General features: G+C 45.3%; 1 protein-coding gene and 1 long non-coding RNA gene across 2 annotated transcripts in view; one reads left to right on the plus strand and one right to left on the minus strand.

Moving 5' to 3' along the window:
* Positions 1-20,821, minus strand: part of LOC124344281 — a 50,794-nt gene extending 29,973 nt beyond the window's left edge. The window contains exon 1 of the long non-coding RNA XR_006919641.1: positions 20,545-20,821. This is a non-coding gene — a long non-coding RNA (uncharacterized LOC124344281). The remainder of the gene's footprint in view (positions 1-20,544) is intronic.
* On the plus strand, positions 1,261-19,548 carry LOC124344094 (filaggrin-like). The gene is made up of 11 exons (XM_046797534.1): positions 1,261-1,636; positions 9,296-11,223; positions 14,304-14,376; positions 14,487-14,527; positions 15,349-15,570; positions 15,642-16,914; positions 16,984-17,068; positions 17,131-17,482; positions 17,563-17,854; positions 18,132-18,392; positions 18,454-19,548. Exons 2-11 carry the CDS (start codon positions 9,780-9,782, stop codon positions 18,455-18,457), a joined length of 4,047 nt encoding a protein of 1,348 aa, XP_046653490.1. The 5' UTR covers positions 1,261-1,636; positions 9,296-9,779; the 3' UTR covers positions 18,458-19,548.
* Positions 20,822-20,916: the final 95 nt, after the last annotated feature.

Below are 20,916 nucleotides of genomic sequence, written 5' to 3' on the forward strand. Positions count from 1 at the left end.
AAAATTAAAATCCGCACCAGCGCCCACCATCGCCTCCATCCCGGAAGGAAAGAAAAAAAGATTAAGGAAAAAAATTAGTTAAATCTCATCTCACGACATGCCCGACACAGAACCCCATAGTCTATTAAGTATGATATTAAAGTTATAGCGCTGGTTGGATAGAGGGGGAAGAAGGCTTTAAAAAAATAACGTTGAAAAAAAAAAACAGAAAACAAAAAAATCACACCGGAATAGAGTGTCATCGAGTTGGCGGACAGGGCCGGAGTGTGTATAGTGAGGGGGAGACCTGAGAGGCCTTGTGTGTAATTCAAATGTGGTGCCTTACTTATACACAGACATAGATACTTTGCGTACGCAAGCACACACACACGTAGATTCTCGTCAATTAATGAGTCGTCCGGGCCATCACGCAACACGAAGACCCACTCACTCCCTCGCTACTTCTATATCCACCCCATCAATTTGAATAACCCGCTCACTCGCTAACGCAAGAGCCGCAGGGCACCAAAGTGTGTGTGGCGTTTCAGATCTATAGACGAGACAGACAGTTGGGTGGTGAGGGGGAGAGAGAGAGAAGGTTGAATGTTTCAATCACCAGCGCCGGGCGCTTGAAAATCCACAGGGCCGACTGATGGCGACGCCAACCTCAATAGACCTTATTTAGATATACACAGCACACAGCACAGAGTCGATGTAAATGTGTGTATTAATATAGAAAACGGAAAAGGGTTTCGGTGAGTACACGTTGGTAATGTATACATTGAGCAGCCGAAGAGCAAAAGCCGAGGCTGACTAATTAGCGATGGCGGCGGCGGCGGCGGTAAAATTCAATTGTCGAATTGTTCAGCTCAGTCTTCAAATATTGACGAAATCGAATCGCATCCCACAGTCGATCAAAAGGCTCCACTATTAAAAACAATTTCACTACTAGGCCTAGAATAATGTTCTCCCCTTTTACACCAATGTTTTTTAATTTCATCCAATTACCGCCTTCAGCGCGGGAAATTTGAAATCGGTTGGATAAATTTTTAAAGATACCCAAGAAATAGCACTAGATATAATACATTTGAGTCAAATTCTGGTAATGAATATGCGCAGTCATAATATGAGCTATACAGTTATGCGTGAGGAGTCCCCTCCTGAGCTCCTGCTTTTGCTCTATATGGTATAAAGCGTAATAGGCGGCCTTTACCCTCGGTGAACTACACTATTTGAGAGGGTGCCCGACCGGGTTGGAGGGTCAGAGTGTGCCTGGCGGCCACACGTGCAACATCCATCCTCCTCCCTCCAGTATACCGAAAGACACAACCAGTACAGCACACGGCACACAGTTTGGCTCCCGCGTTCGTTTCATACAACCTGACACTCAATTAACAATCGCAAACATTTAGACGCAATTTCTCCGTCGATTTTTTTGCTTTCCAATTGCAAAAGAGAAAACTACGAAAAATAAAATTGACTGATTGTCAAACAGCCGCAGTTACAATTCAATGTGCATTTAGAAAAACACTGGAGTTTGATGGTTTCGTGTGAAATTGTTTCAACTCAATTAACTACTCGACCGGAAAGAAAAAGTGTCGTCTAGAGTTTCGGTTGGACGCCATCACCTGTTTCCCTTCTAGTCTTTCGTCCACTGGTAAGTTGAATATTTACGAATCACTCGTCAATCAATTGCCCTAGAGCGTGTAACATCTATTAGGCCTATATGACGAGCGTTAGTCGGCGAGCGTTTAATAATCAAGCGGGAATAGAGACGGCGGACCACCCACTGATGGTCCATTGCCAGCGATGAAAAGAGACCCCAATGTGCGACTTAGTTATGTATTGCCTATACAGGCGGCCGGCGACTGTATAGACGCAAACATTCTGTCGTCACTAACAGACGCCACAGTCATCAGCTATTTATTGAAATCGGTTTCTCCTATTGAGATCTTGTTTTGCTTGAGTGTAATAGCGCGTTAGACGATATAACCTGGGCCGGCCAGAGTCGATTTCTTATGGGCCTATACATAAAACAGGAGGTGGAAAAATAAACAGGGTTATTTGGGTGCAAACCAGCACAGCAGCAGAGTCTGGAAAAAGGTGATGGGGTGGAATTGCGAGCGCCGGGCGCAATTAACAAGCCGTCAGTCACAGGAGCAAAGGACCGGCAGTGATAGTCTACAGTACATTCAATGTAGCTACTCTCTCTATATATATTTATAATAATAATAATAATAAAACACAGCTTCACGGGACGAGAGCCTATCGCGTTTCTTTCTCTTTCACCCCGAGCTTCAGATTTCTATTTCGTACGAGTCATAATATTGGAAACTGTGGCGGTAAAAGTAGAAAAAATAAGAACTTCTGTATATATTACATAAGGCGCAGCCCCCTACTAGGTAGTAGTCAGAAAACAGGGGGGGGGGGGGCCTGATGGACTCAATGAATGTCTGCCGGTCTGATTCCAACGGCCGTATGTCAACTATGAGAGAGAGAGAGAGAGAGAGACGGAAAAACAGAGAAATGAGTTGATCCGTCTGTTTCTGCTGCTGGCTGCTCGGCTATGTTATATCTAAGTCCCTATATAGTGTGCGGGTGTGTGTCACAGGGCTTAAGAAAGCCACACACAGCAGGCAAACAAATACAAACACAAACGGTTAGGTTAGACGTATAATACATAGGAAAGACGTTCAAGAGGCGAAGCAAAAAGGGGGCCAGGTCTTCCTCCTCTTCCCCCCTTCACCCTTCATCCCATATAATCCGGCCTAATGAAAATCCCGCTTTTTCCAACATATCGCCCTCGCGACAGGTCGATTTCGCCCGACGTCTCTTATCGTTTACACATTACACACATAGAGCGTAGAGAGAGAGTATATTTATTAGGGCTGCCTTGTGTCCGTAAACAAGCCATTATTATTATACATCTCAATGTTAACGTCTATTATGTCTGACAAACACTTTCGCCGTCGGTTTCTCTCTAGTCGTTCAGCAGTGTCTCAATGGATTGTTTACAGGAGGAATAATCCAATCGAAATTTAGACTCATCCGCCGGCTACAGACGAAAATGGGGTAAACCACTTGAGCTATTTATCATCAACGCTAGTGATGATATTGACGAAATAACGGAGAGAAATTGGTAAAATCAAAAGAGGCCCGTCGCATCCATCCATCCACCCTTCTTCTTCTTCCCTCTGACTGAGACTGGTAGATATATGTATAACGATGTGTTGATCTCGAGACGTTTAAAGAGATGAGGAGGGAAAAAAAAGAGGAGCTAGGAGCGACTTAGACTGCTGCAGTATAGGCCTTCATCACGGTGAGTGAGTTGTCTTTGTGTGTCGAGTGTTGACGGCTGATATAACTAATAGCCATTTAGAGGAGGCAAATCATTCTCCAGTCCAGCTGATCGACCTCGACCCCCAAAACCAATAGAGCGCCGGCCACTAGTAATACAACAACCGCCGCATTTGAAATAAATGTGGAAATATCCGCAAGGATCTTTTTTTTTTTCTCTCTAAAGGCCTAAAGGAATTGCAAGAAACCTCGTCTTCATCTAATGATTGTCCAGCATTCAACAGCCAATGTTTCCATGACGGCCGACAAGATGAATTTTAGAACCGAATGAGGGGAGGCCTGTGATGATCCATTTGTCCTGGCCTCCTCTCCAACCGGCCAAACTGAAAAATTGAAAATAAAAAAAAGAGCATCGATATGATCGGGAGGGATGATAACGTTTTGATTTTGGCAGCAAAAGACTTCGTCCCCCCATAGCACACGAGTGGCTATCCCCCAGTAACGGGTTGGGATGAGAAGGGGGGATTCGCTTTTCTATTCAATGAGAGAAGATCCTTCAGGGGGTTCGATCTGTAAGGATATATACCTTGACAGATCATTTGCCAAGAGACGAATGATGCTGACTAGTGCCACCAGCACTCTCTCTACTAGGCCGGGCACGCTGCTGCTGCTCCAGCAGTGCTCTTTTTCCCCTCCAGCCAGAGATCTGCTGGAGGAACGCAGAGGGGGCCGAATCAGTGGCAAACGTCCAGGTTGAAATCGGGCCGTCATTCCTCGGCCCGGTTTCATTCTGTGTAGAGATCCAGTTCAGTGGCATCATCACTGCAGTTCACCCACAAGTAGATGAACCGATTGCTGCCCAGTTTGCACTCCATCAATCGAGGCGAAAACCGGCGGTTTGAACGACGTGATTGTGTGACCTTGGTCCTCTCTCTCTCTCGACTTAAAATATATTTTTATCGATTGTTAGACTTTTGGAATATAGTCGACGGATCTATACGCCATATAAGAAAAGATCATTTAGCAGTTGAGCAAGTAGTAAACTGCGGCACTAGAGGAGCTAGCTCCCTTACACACAAGTCGACATGTAATCATCTTCGGTTGTGTATGGGGAACAAGACTGATGGACGAATCCACCTTTCACCATCAATTTTGTGGCTTCATCTCTGCTTCGGCCCTCTCACTTCTTTTTTTTATTTTGGGAGAATAGAAGACGACAGAATCGTGATTTAAGTCATTTCTCTCCTAGATTTTTTAAAAGAAAGAGTCACAATTCACTTTGCCAATTCGGTTCCAATCACATAACTTTTTTATTTTTCTGCCAATAATCCCTTTTTGTTTTTTAATTATAAAAAACAAAAAAAAAACAAAAAACAAAAAGGAATTATTGATTGAATTATTCTGTTGCTCTGACACGATTTTAATTTAGAGCCTGTGGTGCTCAACCAAGTGTATGCGACAGCCGGTTGGGTAACATTGCTGCCGGTAGATTCTAATTGTTCCATAAATCGTTCTTATTAAAAAAAAAAAAAAAAAAAGAAACCTGCAGCATCAACAACAAACTACTCAATAGGCCTATACTGAATAAAAATCCTATTTCGATTTTTTGGATTTTCTTCGTCGAGAAAATTGCCCCGATTGTTTCCATCACACGAACGACTGAGTTGATAAGCAATAGGCAATATATTAACCAAGAACCTTCTTTACTACGTCAGCAATTTCCAACACTTGCAGCTCAACATTAGGCACAGCTCATAGTTGAATACACAGTCAAGTGACTTTATTATTATTGGCTTTTTACTCCTCCATCACCAGCCAACGTGTACATCCAAAACAGAAGAGTAGTGAGGTCGATGACGACGTGGTTCTCTCTCTTTGGGTTTCCATCAACAAAAATTCATCAACTCGATACCAATTGGGGCATCTTACACACAGACACAGACACACACACACCCTCTCTCTCTAGCAGCAGCAGATTCGTGTTCGATAGATTTCGGTTGCTGTGAGCGACCCTCGTTTTCAAAGAGAGAGATATCTCCGTCCATAATATTTCCCACTGCTCTGTATAATAATACAACATATCCCCCATTTGTAGCTCGGGGGCGATCCGTGGCAACCGCTTTCAAACGATTCTCGGACGCGGGAGCAAAAGACAAGGGAGCCATTCGGATATTGAACGCGCCATCCGTTTTATTTCAAATCAAGAAACGTCCAAAGAAAAAGAAATTGTCCTCAAGATGATTCGCTTTTGTTTAGATTCAATTGACTGGCAGAGCGAACCGATCAGCTTGACGTGCTTGTGCTGTATATTACACAAGTATTAACTTAGTCCTAGATTGTCCAGCAAGAGAGATAGAGAGAGGTTATGAGTCGCAATATGAAGCAGGACTCGTTACCACGGAGATGATGATGCACCAACATCACCGTCTACTACTACTACCCTGCCAAGAGCAGGTATTTCTTTTCTCTCCGGCCGCGTCTCCTTATTGTTCACGATTGCACACAGCCAAGCAAACGCGTACAGGGCTACTATACTATTTATACACCCAAGATTGCCAGAGCTACTAGCAGGGCAGTCACATGTAATCGTTTTCAGATTGGAATGTCATAATAAAGAGAGTCGGAACAAATATCGGACATGGCAGAGTATAGACCCTCGTCTATACCTTCCCTACCAGGTGATTTTTGATTTTCCCGACGGATTTCAATTGACCTTTCCATAGGCCGTCTGGAAATGACTCGAAACAAAAGCACCCCACGTCACATTTTCGTCATTAAAAAAAAACAAGATAAAAAAGAAGAATCGATTCGAGTTGACCTCGACGCGCGTCGCTCCGTCACCCCCTTCCGTTCGACGGAAGCAGCAAACGCCGGGTTCGACATTTCGTCCTGGCACGTCAATTGGGAACCGTCACCGTCATGATAATGATGATGATGATTATTATTGCCAGCTACTGTCCAGTCTCACGACACACAATCAAGCCGAGAACCAGAAAATAAGGATAGGGGGGGGGGGGGGATAATATACAACCGCACACCAGGTTCAACGGCATGTCGTCTACTACTCTCCCGCTTTTCTCACACGCCGAGCTCGACTCGACCGCACACAATTGGCGTCGGCAACGCTAAAACAAAAAAATCAAATAAGAAAAAAAACAAAAAAACTATAGGATCCAGCAGACGATCAGGCCAGTGTCGGTTCACCATATAGATTTCCCCCTTCCTTACGTATTTGAAGGGTTTTATGAGACGTAATCAGTGTGCTCTGTAGAGTCCTATACCTATCTAATATAAAAGCACTAGATCATTAACTGTTGCTCGGTTCTCTTCATTCTTCGTGTTTTGTTGAAACCAAACGAGGGCAGTGTACAGTGAATTGTTGTGTGGCTGTTCAACCCGGTTGTATTATTATCTATTTGTTGTAGAGTATATTACTCGGACAATCGATCCGCGCCACCAACTATTAAGAGACGGGTTATATATCCTCGTTTGATTGGACCCTGATGGCCGAATAGAGAGAGAGAGCTATGCAGAATGCGAGAGAGAGAGAAGGAGGAGGCCTCGACTCATTACAATTAAACTGCTGGCTGCCTTCGAGTTTACACAAAGCATGGCAGCAGCCTATACGAAACCCCTTAAAACCATAGTCGAACATGCACGGAGGGCTTTGACTAGAACAAATCCGCCTCGAGCTTTTTTATCAATTAGGAGAGGCCTGCTGGGCTTGTGACCGGCAGGAGTGTATAGGGCAATGGCCATATAATCCAACAATTCAAGTGGAACGAGAGCCCAAAGAGAAAACCGACGGCCTTTTAGAGCGATCGACCCCTATAGGCCTATAACAAGACAAGTCTAATATTACGTAGGCCTATAACTATGTATACGTGGGAGGGGGATATAGAAACGGCCGTGTAAAGACGGTAATAAAACGACATCAAGAAGATTGGGAATAAATTTCGCTGGCTAAAGACACCCCCACCCCCCCCCCCCCCCAAAGAAAGGAGAAAAAAGAAACAAAATGGGATCACCAATTCCCAACTATTACAGATATATATATATTCTCAATCTCTCTCTCTTGGTCAAACTTGCTGGCCGCCGGGATATGTTTAGCTCCTAACTGGATCTCCAGTCCCGGCTATAGGAGCAGCAACCGATTTAGGAGCTTCTTGTTCATTTTTTTGTCTTCTTCCTTCTTTCCCTGTGTGAAGTGTCTGACCCCTCCCTAGTCCCGACATTGGTCATCTCCTGGGACTTTTCTTTTATGTCGCCCTTTTTTTCTATTTGATGATATTTCATCTCGGCACAAGGAAGAAATAAGCGATTTGTGATGATGCTCTCGTATCAGAAATCGTCAGCATTTCCGTCCAGCCCAGTTCGTCCATTATTAGTCCCCATTTCACCTAAATAAAAACGAGACAACTCTCGTCTCTCTCTGCGTCGTGACTTGGTAATCTGAGCATGTCCTCAATGTAGACCCTCCATCCGCCTATTACACACCCGGAAGAAGCTAAAAAATAATAAAACAGGCCCGTGACGATGAATTGATATTGGGCATTGATATAATCCGATTCCGTGTGTGCAGTTGCGTCTAAAAAAAAAAAAAAAAAAAGCGGAGACCAGAGCATTCGAGATTTCCCGCCGGGACTCTGAATCAGTGCCGACATGGCAACATGCTGCTTCTCCCCTCCGCCACGGGGAAGAAAAAAAAAACAGCAGTCTACCGAACCCTCCTCCACGTAAAATATATAATAATACTCTTGTCTACTGAAGTCGACAACATTGCCAACGCAAAAGAGAAAAAACACCAGTGCTGGCTAAGGATCTATGACCGCCTCTCCCCTCCCGAATCCTAGACTGCTGCTACTTCTACTAAATATATACGAGTCTATCCAGCAGCGCGGATATCACGGGACGTGGAAGATGGTTCCCTGGCCTGCCCTTCAATTCCGCCTTCCGCCCCATTTCCTATGACACCATCGACGACGTATAGCCTTTTTGTGATTAGTCTCTTCTTCTTCTTTCGGGAGGAGGTTGCCTATAGGTCTCTGTAGTGTCTTTAGAAATCTCTTTTGCTCCCCTTATTCTTTTCTCTAAGTGGCGGAGCGACTCCGCACAGCGGAAGAGCCGTTGCAGTAAGGCGCAAAAAGAATGGATGATGTTCAATTGATTGAACGATTCCACGGCATCAATTGCGTCTAGCAAACAACAACCGGCAAGATTGAAAAACAAACAAACAAGGGAAATCGTTTAAACTACTCCAATCATCACAAATTATTGTTGAAGAATTGAAGAAGTGTCACAAATAATTTGATTGCGGGAACAAACCAAACAACGGTGAAAGCCTTGATATTATTTAAATCCGATCAATTTCTAGGTACGTACGGAGCAGAGAGAAATCGAACGAAGAGTCTTTCACGTGATAGAGCAACTGCCGCTGTGTGTAGACGCGTCTTATTTAAAGGTTATAAACGAAGAAGCGTGTCGTCGTGTGTGATGCGGGATCGGTCCCTTCATTCTCTCTCTCTCTGTGGCCTCTATACTAATACAGTGAGATCGACAGCCAAAAGAGGAGAGCACAGCTCAGCAGCTCAAGTCATCGATTCTCCAATTAGGGTCCGCTCCTTGCCCTTGGAGCTCTGCTCTTCTTCCTGTCCTCACCCCGTGCTCTTACACATTCATCCATCATTTAAGGGATCCTTTCAAAAACAAAAATGTGTGTGATGTGCCCGGTGGGTGGCTTCCAACACCCCTCTACACGTTAAAGACGTACTACGCTGTAGAGCGACTCGTGGGCTGGGCGGAATTCTTTTTTCTTACGTTTCATCTCGTGTCGTCGCCAGAATCAGTCTAGACTACCTCCAAAAAAATAAAGTCTACTTTTTCATATAGTTTTTTTATCGTAACAACAAACTTGCAAAATTCGCCGAACCCGCCAAAAAATTTCAATTGCTAAATCGCAAACTATTTTAGTGGAATTTACTTTTCTTTAAATTGACATTTTCTGTTATTTCGATTGCAGTAAAAAATAAGAGGAGTCCAAAGGAGATAACAATCAAGCGGTCCTATTTACCATAGCATCACAGGAAAATGCTGCATGGCTCTGAGCCGTCCACCAATTGCTGATCGGTTGCGTTGATATACCGGGCAAAGAAATAAGAAAAAAGCTGCTGCCTCAATAACCAGACAATTGCGGACGGTCGGTGTTCAGTGTGTGTTACGAGTGGCGGCCGAGGGTGAGAAAGAATCCTAATAGTAATATCAAAAATAAGAGGGTCTCCGGACCAACAGCTTGCGACTCATTCTTTCCCTCGTTTCGTCGCTGGATCCCTGGGATCGACATCAACGAGATATAGCGATAGACCCCCCCAAAAAAAGAATAAGGAGGAAGACATTTTTTGGATTTTCTCAAAGGATCAGTTGCCACCCCAAAGAAAAGAAAAAAAAAAAAGACGCTCGTATGAGGGTGTCGTTCAACGAGATTTGAATGTCTCGCGGGAGAGAGGATGGAAAGCGTCGCCAACGACAGTAGCGCAATCGGCAAAGTCTTTGGACGTCGTCCCCTTCAGCTATTGACTTTGGCGCCCAGCGCTAACGGCGGCGGCAGCATCAGCACTCCTTCTTCTTGTTCATCTTCATCCTCTTCATCGAGTTGTCAGCAGAGCGACGAATCAACGACGCCAACCGTCGCCCAGGAACTTCAAAACTTGCTCAAGATCGAACCGAACCAGTGTCGCTCGACCGTCGAGTACAACAACAACAACAGGTTGATTACCAAAAGAGACGCCGCAATCACATCCAGCAGCGCAAACAGCCAACAAGCGCATCATCAACATTCTGTCGTCATGTCTTCCTATCACGGAGGAGACGAGATGCTGGCCTCTTCGGCCAGAGGGCCCGCCCGTTCGGAAAGCGACGAGCCGACGGCCGCGTCTAAAATGGGCCAACACGATCACGACGCCGACCTCACCAATAACAATCAAAGAGACGTCCTGATCCGTTCCTCTTACCACCACCACCATCACAACAGCCACCATCATCATCTGCAACAACAACAACAGCAGGAGGAGCAACAACAACAGCAACAACACGAAGATCCGTCCTATGTCAAGAAAGAGGATCATCTCTTTTCATCTTCGTGTCTCTACACGGAGTCGTTGGCCGCAGCAGCGGCGGCGGTGGCGGCAGCGGCGGCCGCCGGAGTTAAACAAGAGGATCATCTTCATCACCACCACCACCAGCAACAACAACAACAACAGCACGGCAACAACAATAGCAGCAGCAGCAGCAGCAATTACGTCAAGTTGGAACAGTCTGCCGAGCAGTTGCATCAGTTGCACCAGGTGCAACAACAACAGCAACAACAGTCGGCCGGGCACGACATTCACGCCAGTCTGTACCATTCGGCCTTGTACGCCGGGCCCGTCTACGGCGCCGGAAGCGCCGGAACTGCCGGTGGTCACCAGACGGGCTACGTCGATTTCGGACGGACCGAACTGACTGATCATTACTCGGCGCTACAAAAGCTCAGCTGCTCATTCCCTCCGCCGGCTGCGCCTCCGCCGTCGCTGGATTGCGGATCCATCAGTCGGGCGGGATCGGTTCAGCAACAGCAGCAGCAGCAGTCGCTGTCCTCAACCGACTGTTTGCAACAGCAATCGTCCTCATCCACATCCACCACCACCAACAACAGCAGCAGCACAACAGGAGGAAGCAGCGGCTACCGGATGATGAGTCCGTCGGCGGCAGCAGCGGCGGCCGCGGCTGCCGTTGCCGCCATGTCCACTCCGCTGTACGCCATGTCATCGTTGGGCTACTCCGACTGGGGCACGTCCGGCACCAGTGCCATCACGTCGTCCTCCTCCGGAGTCGTTTCCACAATCGGCAATGCCAACAGTTCCGGTGGCCATCGGACCAGTTCCTCATCAAATTCAACGCCTCTAACCAAAGGTAAGAAATGAATTTCTAAAAAATAGAAAAATAGGCCGCCACTACAGAGTTTAAAGGAATTAAATCGTGAAAAAGATTCGTGGAAAAGCTTTGCGGGTCGAGTGGGTAGGGTGGGCTGAAACTCTTGGATGCGAGAGCTTGTTGATGAGATTGATTTCATTGGCAGAGAGAGATGGCAAAAGGAGGAGCAAAGGAGATGCTGTGGTGAATATTCAACAAGGAGAGAGCCTTGTCGGGTCTCAGGTTTTATATGTCTCTATCTATCTCATCCATCTAGTATAGCTCTATGGTAGGGAAAAGCGGGAAAGCAATCCGTTCTGTCTACACGCGGAGGTGGCTGGGCTTAATATGTGGGAGAGAGTTGCCCGTTGCAAATGCTAATGACCCTAGCGGCTAAATACACACACACACACACACATACACATAGAGAGAGAGAGAGAGAATAGAAAAGAGAGGCTCTCGCTCTGAACAGATGGCACGTGCAATTAGTGACGACCGTGGAGCTGCTGGCTGAAGCTGCCGGCACAGTAGCAGCAAATAGTGGGGATAGCACACAGCTCCTATTTTATTTCCTTCCCCAAAGTGTAAAAGAGAGAGAGAGAGAGCTGCCTGTCTATCCAAGAGTTTTGTGTTGATGTTGCAAAGCCCCACTCCACACAGCTTCCTCCTCACCACCACCACCACCCTCTCTTCTCTTTTATTTTTTGTTTAATTTCATTCTGCCATTTTGATGAGGAGGAGCGCGTACACACACCACTTCATGGAAACCACCGGTTAGTTAAGGAGCACGAGAGCTAGAAAGAAGGATCCCGGCACTTCATTAATTCCCCGGCAGTGCACACACATTTAGCCTATTCCTTAAAGCTCTTTCCTTTTAGAGCGAACGAAAACAGATGATGTAATCCTCGGATAACAATCGAGGCATCCCAATGATTTGGGCATCTTTTACGAGCGTGTCATTACAGTCGTACGCAAATTCATATAAAAGTGCGGATTTGTTGGGATTGACCATCCTGATCCCCTTCAATTGGCCTGGATTATTCATCGGGACTGTATCGCTCCTATCCCAACTGAGCCGAGAACTTTTGAAAATTGTCAACAGGAAAGAAACAAACAAAAAACACGGGGCTGGTGTCTAATGGAAACGTGGAATTGGGAAATGAATGGAACACATCTAGCCCGGCAGATTCAAACAAAAGGAAAAAGCGAAGAAAGAATTAATTGTTTTAAATATTGAGCGCGTTGTTTCACCATGTTGAAACTCCCGTTGAATCTTTCATTTGACGTGTGACACTCCCCTGATGGAATACCGGTCCGCAACCCCACCCTGATATTTACCCCATCAAATAATCAGAAACAAAATGGGGGAGCTCGTGAAAAAAAGAAATTAAATTCTATTTTTTGCGTGATTTATTTAAATAATTCCGTGTTTTTTCCTTCTGCTGGACTTGCTTCAGCAGGGGTTGGTTGGACATGGGAGAAACTCAACCGGAGGCGAGACATGGTCTGCTGAAAGCTATTCAAGGAGGCAGGGGGCGATTTGGTCCCCCCTCAAGACAAAACACGACATTTTACAGTGAAATAGCTAAAGCGTCGGTCCATCTGCTCTCTTGCATCTTCTTCAATGTCCCTCGGGGCAACTGACAAAAGTGTCAATCAAACGGGCCCACCCCACATATATCTTTTTTATCCCGGTTTGATCCTGCCAGCTGGGCGCGGTTTCCGATAGGCCCAAGTAGATTTTCGACGACATCAAATTCAATTTCTTAAATCGCTGCAATCAACGCCTTCGTCAAATTAAATTCATAAAGAGGAAAAATGTTATTAAAAGCTCTTTCTTCAACGAGTCGGAATCACGGATCTCTTTGCATTGCGGATCAAAAGAACCCTCCCACCCAACTCTTTTACGCTCATAGCAATTCATTACTTACATCATTCGTTGGCACACCCATTTTGAAATAGATCGGCGAGACGTATATAAGAGCGAGAGGCTGGCGGGCACTCATTAGCGACGAGGTATAGGCTCGATCAATAACACACCTCATTTAGACTAGAGAATTGTGTACTCATCTTCTTCATCCCAGGAGATCCTTTATATTAGACGCAACGCGATTTAATGACGCCCGAACGCGCATTCATAAACATTTTACACTGACTGCGGCTTCAAATGAATCGGCGGGATTTTGATAAAAAGTCCACTGGCGCAAAAATTCAAATCGAAAAATCTGGACACACAAAAATCCTTCACCCACTTCATCAAGCTTATATGCAGAGTGCTTTTACATTTAAATTGAGAAGGGGAGATGAAGTCTGATGAGGTGGCCGAAGGGTTTTTGGTGGTGGCCTTTGATTTTGAGGCCAACAACCCCCCACCCCCAAACATCATCACAAATGGCAGAACGCTAATGAAGAGGATAAATAGACGAGAGCTCAATTAGCTCGGTACGTGTGTCTGTATGTGTGTGTGTGTATAGGTACGTTTTATAATCATCCATCCATAGATTTGGTGGGGTGATGAGAGAAAGGACGCCTTGGGTTCTCCAGTTAACGTGAACGAGAAAACTTTTTTTCCCCTCCATCCTGAATGAAAAGCCCGTCAATAGTACACGGTTTTCAAGAGAGGAAAAAAGTTTAATATTCACGTCATCCAATACCATGTGCCTATTTTACTCGTCAAACACTGGTCGGAACCAACTTTGCTCTACTGGTGGCTTCGTACTACTTGACTCTCTACATCTCATATGCATAGAATTTCAAGTCTGGGGGTTGTGTCACGATTACACCGCTGCAGTTTCCTCTTGACATTCAATCGTTTCAAACTGGGAATTCGGCAAAAAAGGAAAGAACTTGTTGGAATTGGAAAAGGTTTGGGGGTAAAGCGAAAATAAAAGCGGCGAAATGGGGGACCCTGTATGGTGTATAGATGAGAAAATGATTTATTCAATCATTTATTCAATCACAGTCAGCAAAGAAGGGGGGAAAAGAGCTTCACTTGTTCAAAAATTAAAAGGCACAGGGGAGATGCGGTCGTCATGGTGATATTTCATTCAACAAAATTTAATTTTATCTGATAATTATAGATACCAACAAATGTCCAACACCCGGATGCACCGGCCAGGGACACGTGACAGGACTCTACACCCACCACAGAAGGTATCCAGCTAAATTTATTTCAACATTTTTATTGTCGAATCTTTTAACTCAATTTTTTCTCCCATCTGTTTTTTGTCTTTTTTCTGCTTTGATTCCGGCCGTCTGTGCAGCCTATCGGGTTGCCCCAGGAAGGATAAAGTCACGCCAGAAAGTAAGTAAAAGAAAGCCATGAGAAAGGGGGACTCTGTCAGTGGATAGCCAACATGATCCCGAATGATGATCTCGACAATAAGTCACCGATTTGTCACGAAAACTCTTTTTCCTTCCTTCCCCAGCACACCCCCAAAGTCCTTCAAGTCTTTTAGTTGATGATTAGTTATTTCCTATACCCACATTAGAAGATATATACTACTGTTTGCAGAGCGGGTCTACGAGTTGTGCAGTATATATTAGACGTCGTTATTCATCATCATCTTGTGTGTAATAATAATAATATACGCTCAGGCCAGCCAGTCCCGACCGCAACTTTTGAATGACCCACGGGCTGTTGCAGTGGGCGCGCCTACTACACACTAATACCCCCAGAGTTTTCAAACAAAAAAACCATAGAGAAAAGAGAAGAGCAACTAGCTCATTAGAAAATTGTTTCATCCGCTCAGGTCGTTCCATCCATCCATCCACTCCCTCCCCCCTTCACCCGAAAAAGCTCAGACTCGTTCTTCGGCCTCGCTTCTTCTTTTGTGCACAGACGGCCATAGAGAGAGAAAAACTGCTGCAGCAGCAGCAGCCGGGCAAAATCTCACGGCAGATTGTGCACTTAACAAACAAACAAAAACTGTTGGCAATGAGAAAATCTTCGGACTGGCAAAAGAGGGAAAAAAAACTTTGAAGCTCAAACATAAAATCCTGATAAAATCTTTTGCCGAACCCAGCATTGAATTGCTTACACGAAATTTATAAAAAAGCGACCTGATCCTGTATAAATTCTTATCATTTAAATACATTAACAGCATTTCCTTTTGGATAAATTAGTTTTGGCGATGCACGAAACGATCGTCAAATGCCCGACGCCGGGTTGCACGGGCCGTGGTCACGTCAGCAGCGGAAGGACGTCGCACAGGAGTCTGTCCGGCTGTCCACTAGCGGCCGCTGTCCGGCAAAGTAATCGCAATCGACAGCGATTATCTCAGCCGTCATCCAGCAGTGGCGGAGGATCAGCTATCGCCACTTTGACAGTCAGTCACAAAAATTCCGGTCAGTAATTTAACACGCAATTCAATTTCAATTCAATTCAAATCATTTCTCTAAAATCTTTCCGTAAAAAGGCGGAAGCAGCAACAAAAGTGGGGACTTGACGTCATCGTCCATAAGTAAATCGCTGACGTCTGTAGGCCAACAGCAACACATGAGCGGCCAACTCTGTGCAACGCCAAGTCCAGTTAATCCTCTCTACTCTCATCATCACCTCCATCATTCCCAGCATCCGCATTTGAGCCACTCGATTCCATCCAGCGTTGTACCCAACCAACACCAGAGCCTGTCGGGTCGCGGTGGACTGAGCGGATCCAACAACAAGCGGAGTAATAGTGATGGACGCAACGGTAGCGATTGCAACGACAATTTGACCAGCAGCGGCCTGATCGACTCGTCTTACGGCGGAATTTCGCAAACGCACAGCGCATCGGCGACCAGCGCCAAAAAGAGCCGAAAATCCGGCGATTTGATGATGATGGATAATCACCAGCACCACCTGAAATCTTCCGTCGACGGAAACAGTTCCTGCCGATCGACCCCGCTGACGCCGATCTCCTCCAAATCCGGCGGAAGTCAAGACGGCAGTTCCAGTCCAGGCAACGGCACGTCGCCCTCCTTGTTCCACCAACAATCCCACCAACAATCGTCCTCCTTCAGGACTCCTTCGGCAATGATGAGCGGCATGATGATGGCCGGAAGTAGCGCCAGCGATCCGACATCCGCAACGACCTACCACCAACCAACCCCAACCGCCTATTACCAACAAACTTACTACCATCATTTGTACCCCAATCCTCACCATCAGCATCATCACCACCACCATACTGGATACTATCAAGCGTCTCATCACCACCATCAAAGCTGGACGACCGATTTCACTGCTGGACTACACCACCACCACCATCCGGCCGCTTCCGTCGTTCCCTCGGTCACGATGGCCCTGCCACCGTCGGCCGTAATAAGCAGTGTCACAACGATTACCCCGGCAATAGCAGCGGCCGCGACGGCCTATCAACATTCGTTTCCCCTGACGCCCGACGGCAGTTGTGGCAACCCGGCCGGAACGGCATCCGGCGACAACGCCGCGAGTAACAACAACAGCAACGGAGTCACGTCGTCTTCGATTTACGAGCCCAACAACGGCACCAACGCGTTGCAGAGCAACAACAAGAGCAACAACAAGGATTCCATGGGATCCGAGGAGCACAACCAACAACAACGGCAACAAGACTCGTACAGCGCCATCCTTCCCGACAGTGTGGCCGGATTGGACAATGGGCAAGGCTTGATTCAACAGCAACAATCGGAAAACAGTGAACACCACACTCCGTCGTATTACACAAAGTAAGACATTTGCTATTCAAATTTCTAAAAACTAAAGTTGTCAACAAAATTTTCTACTCGATTTCAAAGTGTCGGAAATGCATTCACGCCCAGCACGGCAATCAACTTGTCGGTGAAATGCAGCATCGAAGCGCCACCATCGGCAATCAGTGGTGTAAGTATTGTCAAATTGAATTCAATACGATTGGCTGTATAATTATTTAAATTCTATAACAGTCGGGGGATGGTGATTACAACGGGACCAATAGCGGAGATCCCTACACGATCACCGTCCAGCAACACAAAGAGACTAAATTGAACAGCAATTTACAACCAGAAGAGCAAACAGATCCGCTGGATTTCTCGTGCGGAGGCGGATCGAGTAGCGACGAACTCATTCAACAGCAACAACAACAACAACAACAACAGCAGCAACAACAACACAACGATGACACGGGTGGTTACAATGACGTTGAAACGGCATCGGCAGCAGCCGCAAAAGCCGTGACCCATTCATACGCATTTGGACGGCCTTTGCACGCCGATTACTCGGCGGCCGAACGCTCCTTCTATTACCGCGACAGTTTGGGTACGAATCAAATCGATACAGCCGAATGATTTATCGAGCTAATAACTTAAGTTTTCCATCGGAACTTTTCCTCTATCTAGGTTACAATGGATCTCAAACCTCTTACAATGGTTACGGAAGCTCAAACGGAAGCGATCCGACGGCCTATCACTGTTCAACTTTCGGCACGAGTAACAACGACGCAAGTTTCCAGTACGGCGGGGGAGCTGGTGGTGTCGGCGGGAGCCCTGGGAGCGTCGCGACGCCCACTTCTCCCATGTTGACGGCCTGTTACACTCATCCAGCGCGGGTGGCTGTTGCTGGATCGACGGCAGCGTCCTTGATTTTCGGCCTGTCTTCATCAGCTCATGATAAAACCAACGACTCGTCGTCGTAAGTTTCTGTCAGCTCCTCATTTTGCAATCTCGTCTTTCCCTCCTTCCAGCTTCCAGTCATCAACTATGGATGGCTTAGTTTTCTTTCCTCTGATGCCCGCCCTATATAGTCGTTGACTTGATCCGGATCGGTAGGGAACGAGATTCCCATCCAAAGACTTGGACAAATCCGTCCCCTTATATACACAACCGGGAGATGTCGTTCACTGCTTTAATTATTCATCACCTAATCGGCCTATACATACAAAAACAAATAATTCCATTAAAATAAAAAGGTTGTGCGTCCTGCGAGGAGGATCGTCCGAGAGCTGGAAAATGGCAACGTTGGCGACGACCAATGCGGCAGCCGCTGCCAGCAGCGGAGTGAATCAAAGTCAAGAATTGAAATGCCCGACGTTGGGTTGCGACGGCTCGGGTCACGCAACAGGAAACTATGCCACTCACAGGACCCTGTCCGGCTGTCCGAGAGCCAACGTGGCCGGAACCAATGGCCGATCGCGAACAAGCACCCGGGACTCGAGCACCGAACCCTTACGGTGAGGGAAATAAGTTTCCGCCTTCCATAGCCGGAATAGTTGTTTTCTTAACTTTCAACAGGTGATTGTGTCGCCGACAGATGGCTGTAACGAGATGACAATTCACGTACAAACAAAGTTCAACTAGTTCCCCCCACCCAACAACAGCCGATCCCGCAGCAAATTGCGTTCACCATCACCGTGATGCCATCTAGCGATTGACACACAAAGTACCTCACAGTGACGATCCTGAACGGATCAAGAAAACAAAAAACAGGAAATAAAATGCACCAATCAGCGCAAGCGCAATAGGAAACAAAGTGATCGAGGTTAACAACCGGAAAAAGCGCAACCGATCATCTCAAGAAAGTAAACCAAAATTAGAACCGATAACAAAGAAAATGTCTAAAGACGGGCGATTGATTGGTCAGAAAAAGTATAAAGCACAAAAGAAAAAGGAAAAAAAACGTGCACGTCTCCTGGACTCCCATGGCAACAACCTGGAAGGGATTCCATGACCAACAATGAGAACAACACAGACATCCAAACATACGTAAGCATGACAGAAAAATCTCCCGACTATAAAAAATCTTCAGGCCAACAACACACGACCGACGAGGTGCTCTTGGCTCCGTCACATTACTCAGGCTTCCTATCCGTTGACATGTTATCAAACATATTGTGTTAGCTAAACACGACCGCTGTCCACATTGCCCACTTGAAAAGTCTGGCTATTTTTAAGGAAAAAAAACCCACAGAATAATCACGCGCATATATTCAGGCTGTTGATTTAAAAAACCAAAACCCAAATTGTCTGAAACTTCTTCTTGTCGAATCGGTCCTTTGTTATATCCCAGTTACAATGATAAATCGCATGTAAACAGTTATAGATATCTATAATTCTATATAAATCGGAAATGTTCTCTTATTTTGTCGTCACTACGAAAATGTTGTTAATCGTGTCTCACGGCCAAAAATATTCTCCCTAGCTACTAGTCGCCATTTTATCTGTTTGTCTAGTCATCACTGATTGATTAGTCCCAAAAAATCAAACATTTAAAAAAAAATTAACATTTCCCATTTCTCCGATCACATGTACATATAATAATTGAAAATTCAAATAAGTCTGGAAGAAATTCAAATGAGGAAAAATAAACAAACAAACAAAAAAATTACAAATGTGAAATTTCCGGTGAATTGTGTGTTTGTTTCTGTGTGGCTTTTTTTCCAAAAAAAAACATTGTCAAGCGATAGAATCGCTATCGATTTTTCTACATTCCCCTCAAACCTCAACGATGTTTTTAATGGATATCTAAAAACATTCTTTTTTCCCCTTGTGATGATTGTGTTTGTATCTTAGGCGAACGAAAGTTTTTTCAACAAATGTTGTTCCCGTCTTTTATTCCCATCAACCAAAATTCGTGGTTCGTGTAATGTCATTCTATTCCGGTTGGTCGATGTCCAATTTCCAGCCGAGCGCGCAAATTCAAATGTCTAGTCAACTGATTTGTTTTTCGATCCCTTTGTTTGTTAACCCGCGAAAACAAAAATAACAAAAGATTTGGTGTAAACGATTTATCTGTTATTTAAATGGTTTCTCTCCTTTAAACCAAAAAACCTTTTCGAGATCAATATGAAATTGAACCAAAAAAAAAAAAGAAATGTCGAAAAATCACAACTTGTTCGGTGTGTAAACCTTGTTGTGTCTTGTTACGGTATGAATGTGATTTTCGTTTTCTATAAAATTCGGTTCCTGATTCTTGTTCATTTCTAAAAACATGAAGAAAAATCAATCGACTTTGACTGCATTTTACTAATTCGTGTGTGGAAGAATGGAAAATAAACGTTACACGATTTATTCGCTAGTGAGCTTTTCAACACCAGACACTAATTGGATGGCGCTTTCTTTCCCTTGTCAATCTAAATTACACCAACCCTAACCAATTAGCCAAACCACTAATGTAAGGTCTAAACATAGACCAGCAGAGAATAATCACGTTTACCGAGAATCCGAGAGAAGCTTGATGGCGATATTTAAAGATTCGGGTTTCAGACCGCGTGAAAACAGAAACCCAACAGGCTAACACACACATATCTAATCTTATCCAGCGCATCGAGAGCAGATCGAGAGTGACACTGAATGACAGGCTAGTTTAATAGTAATTGGTCCTACCTTGGTAAGAAGAAACAGCAGCAGGCCCCAGCAGTTAACAGGATCCATCGTTTTTTCAACTCACCACGTGGCTGACACGAGACATCGCCAGGATCATGTCAATCAGCGGCTGATGCGATTTCTGCACATGACTGGGTTGTACGAGCAGCCAATTGCGAATGACAATATCGAAATCCTCATCATCATCACTTGTTCATCAAGGGCAAAAGTTAGTTAGTTAAGTCCACGTTAAATTTAACTTGTCAATAAAATTTTGTCACAATGGCTATTGGCTACAGAGAAAATTTGAATTCACGCTCTCTCTCTCCTCTGCCGTATCGATTTTTCAGAGACGATAGTTCGTCTGCTAATTCTGAGCTTGGTTGGTCGGGT

Source organism: Daphnia pulicaria, chromosome 6, assembly GCF_021234035.1.
Source record: "Daphnia pulicaria isolate SC F1-1A chromosome 6, SC_F0-13Bv2, whole genome shotgun sequence".
NCBI lineage: Eukaryota > Metazoa > Arthropoda > Branchiopoda > Diplostraca > Daphniidae > Daphnia > Daphnia pulicaria.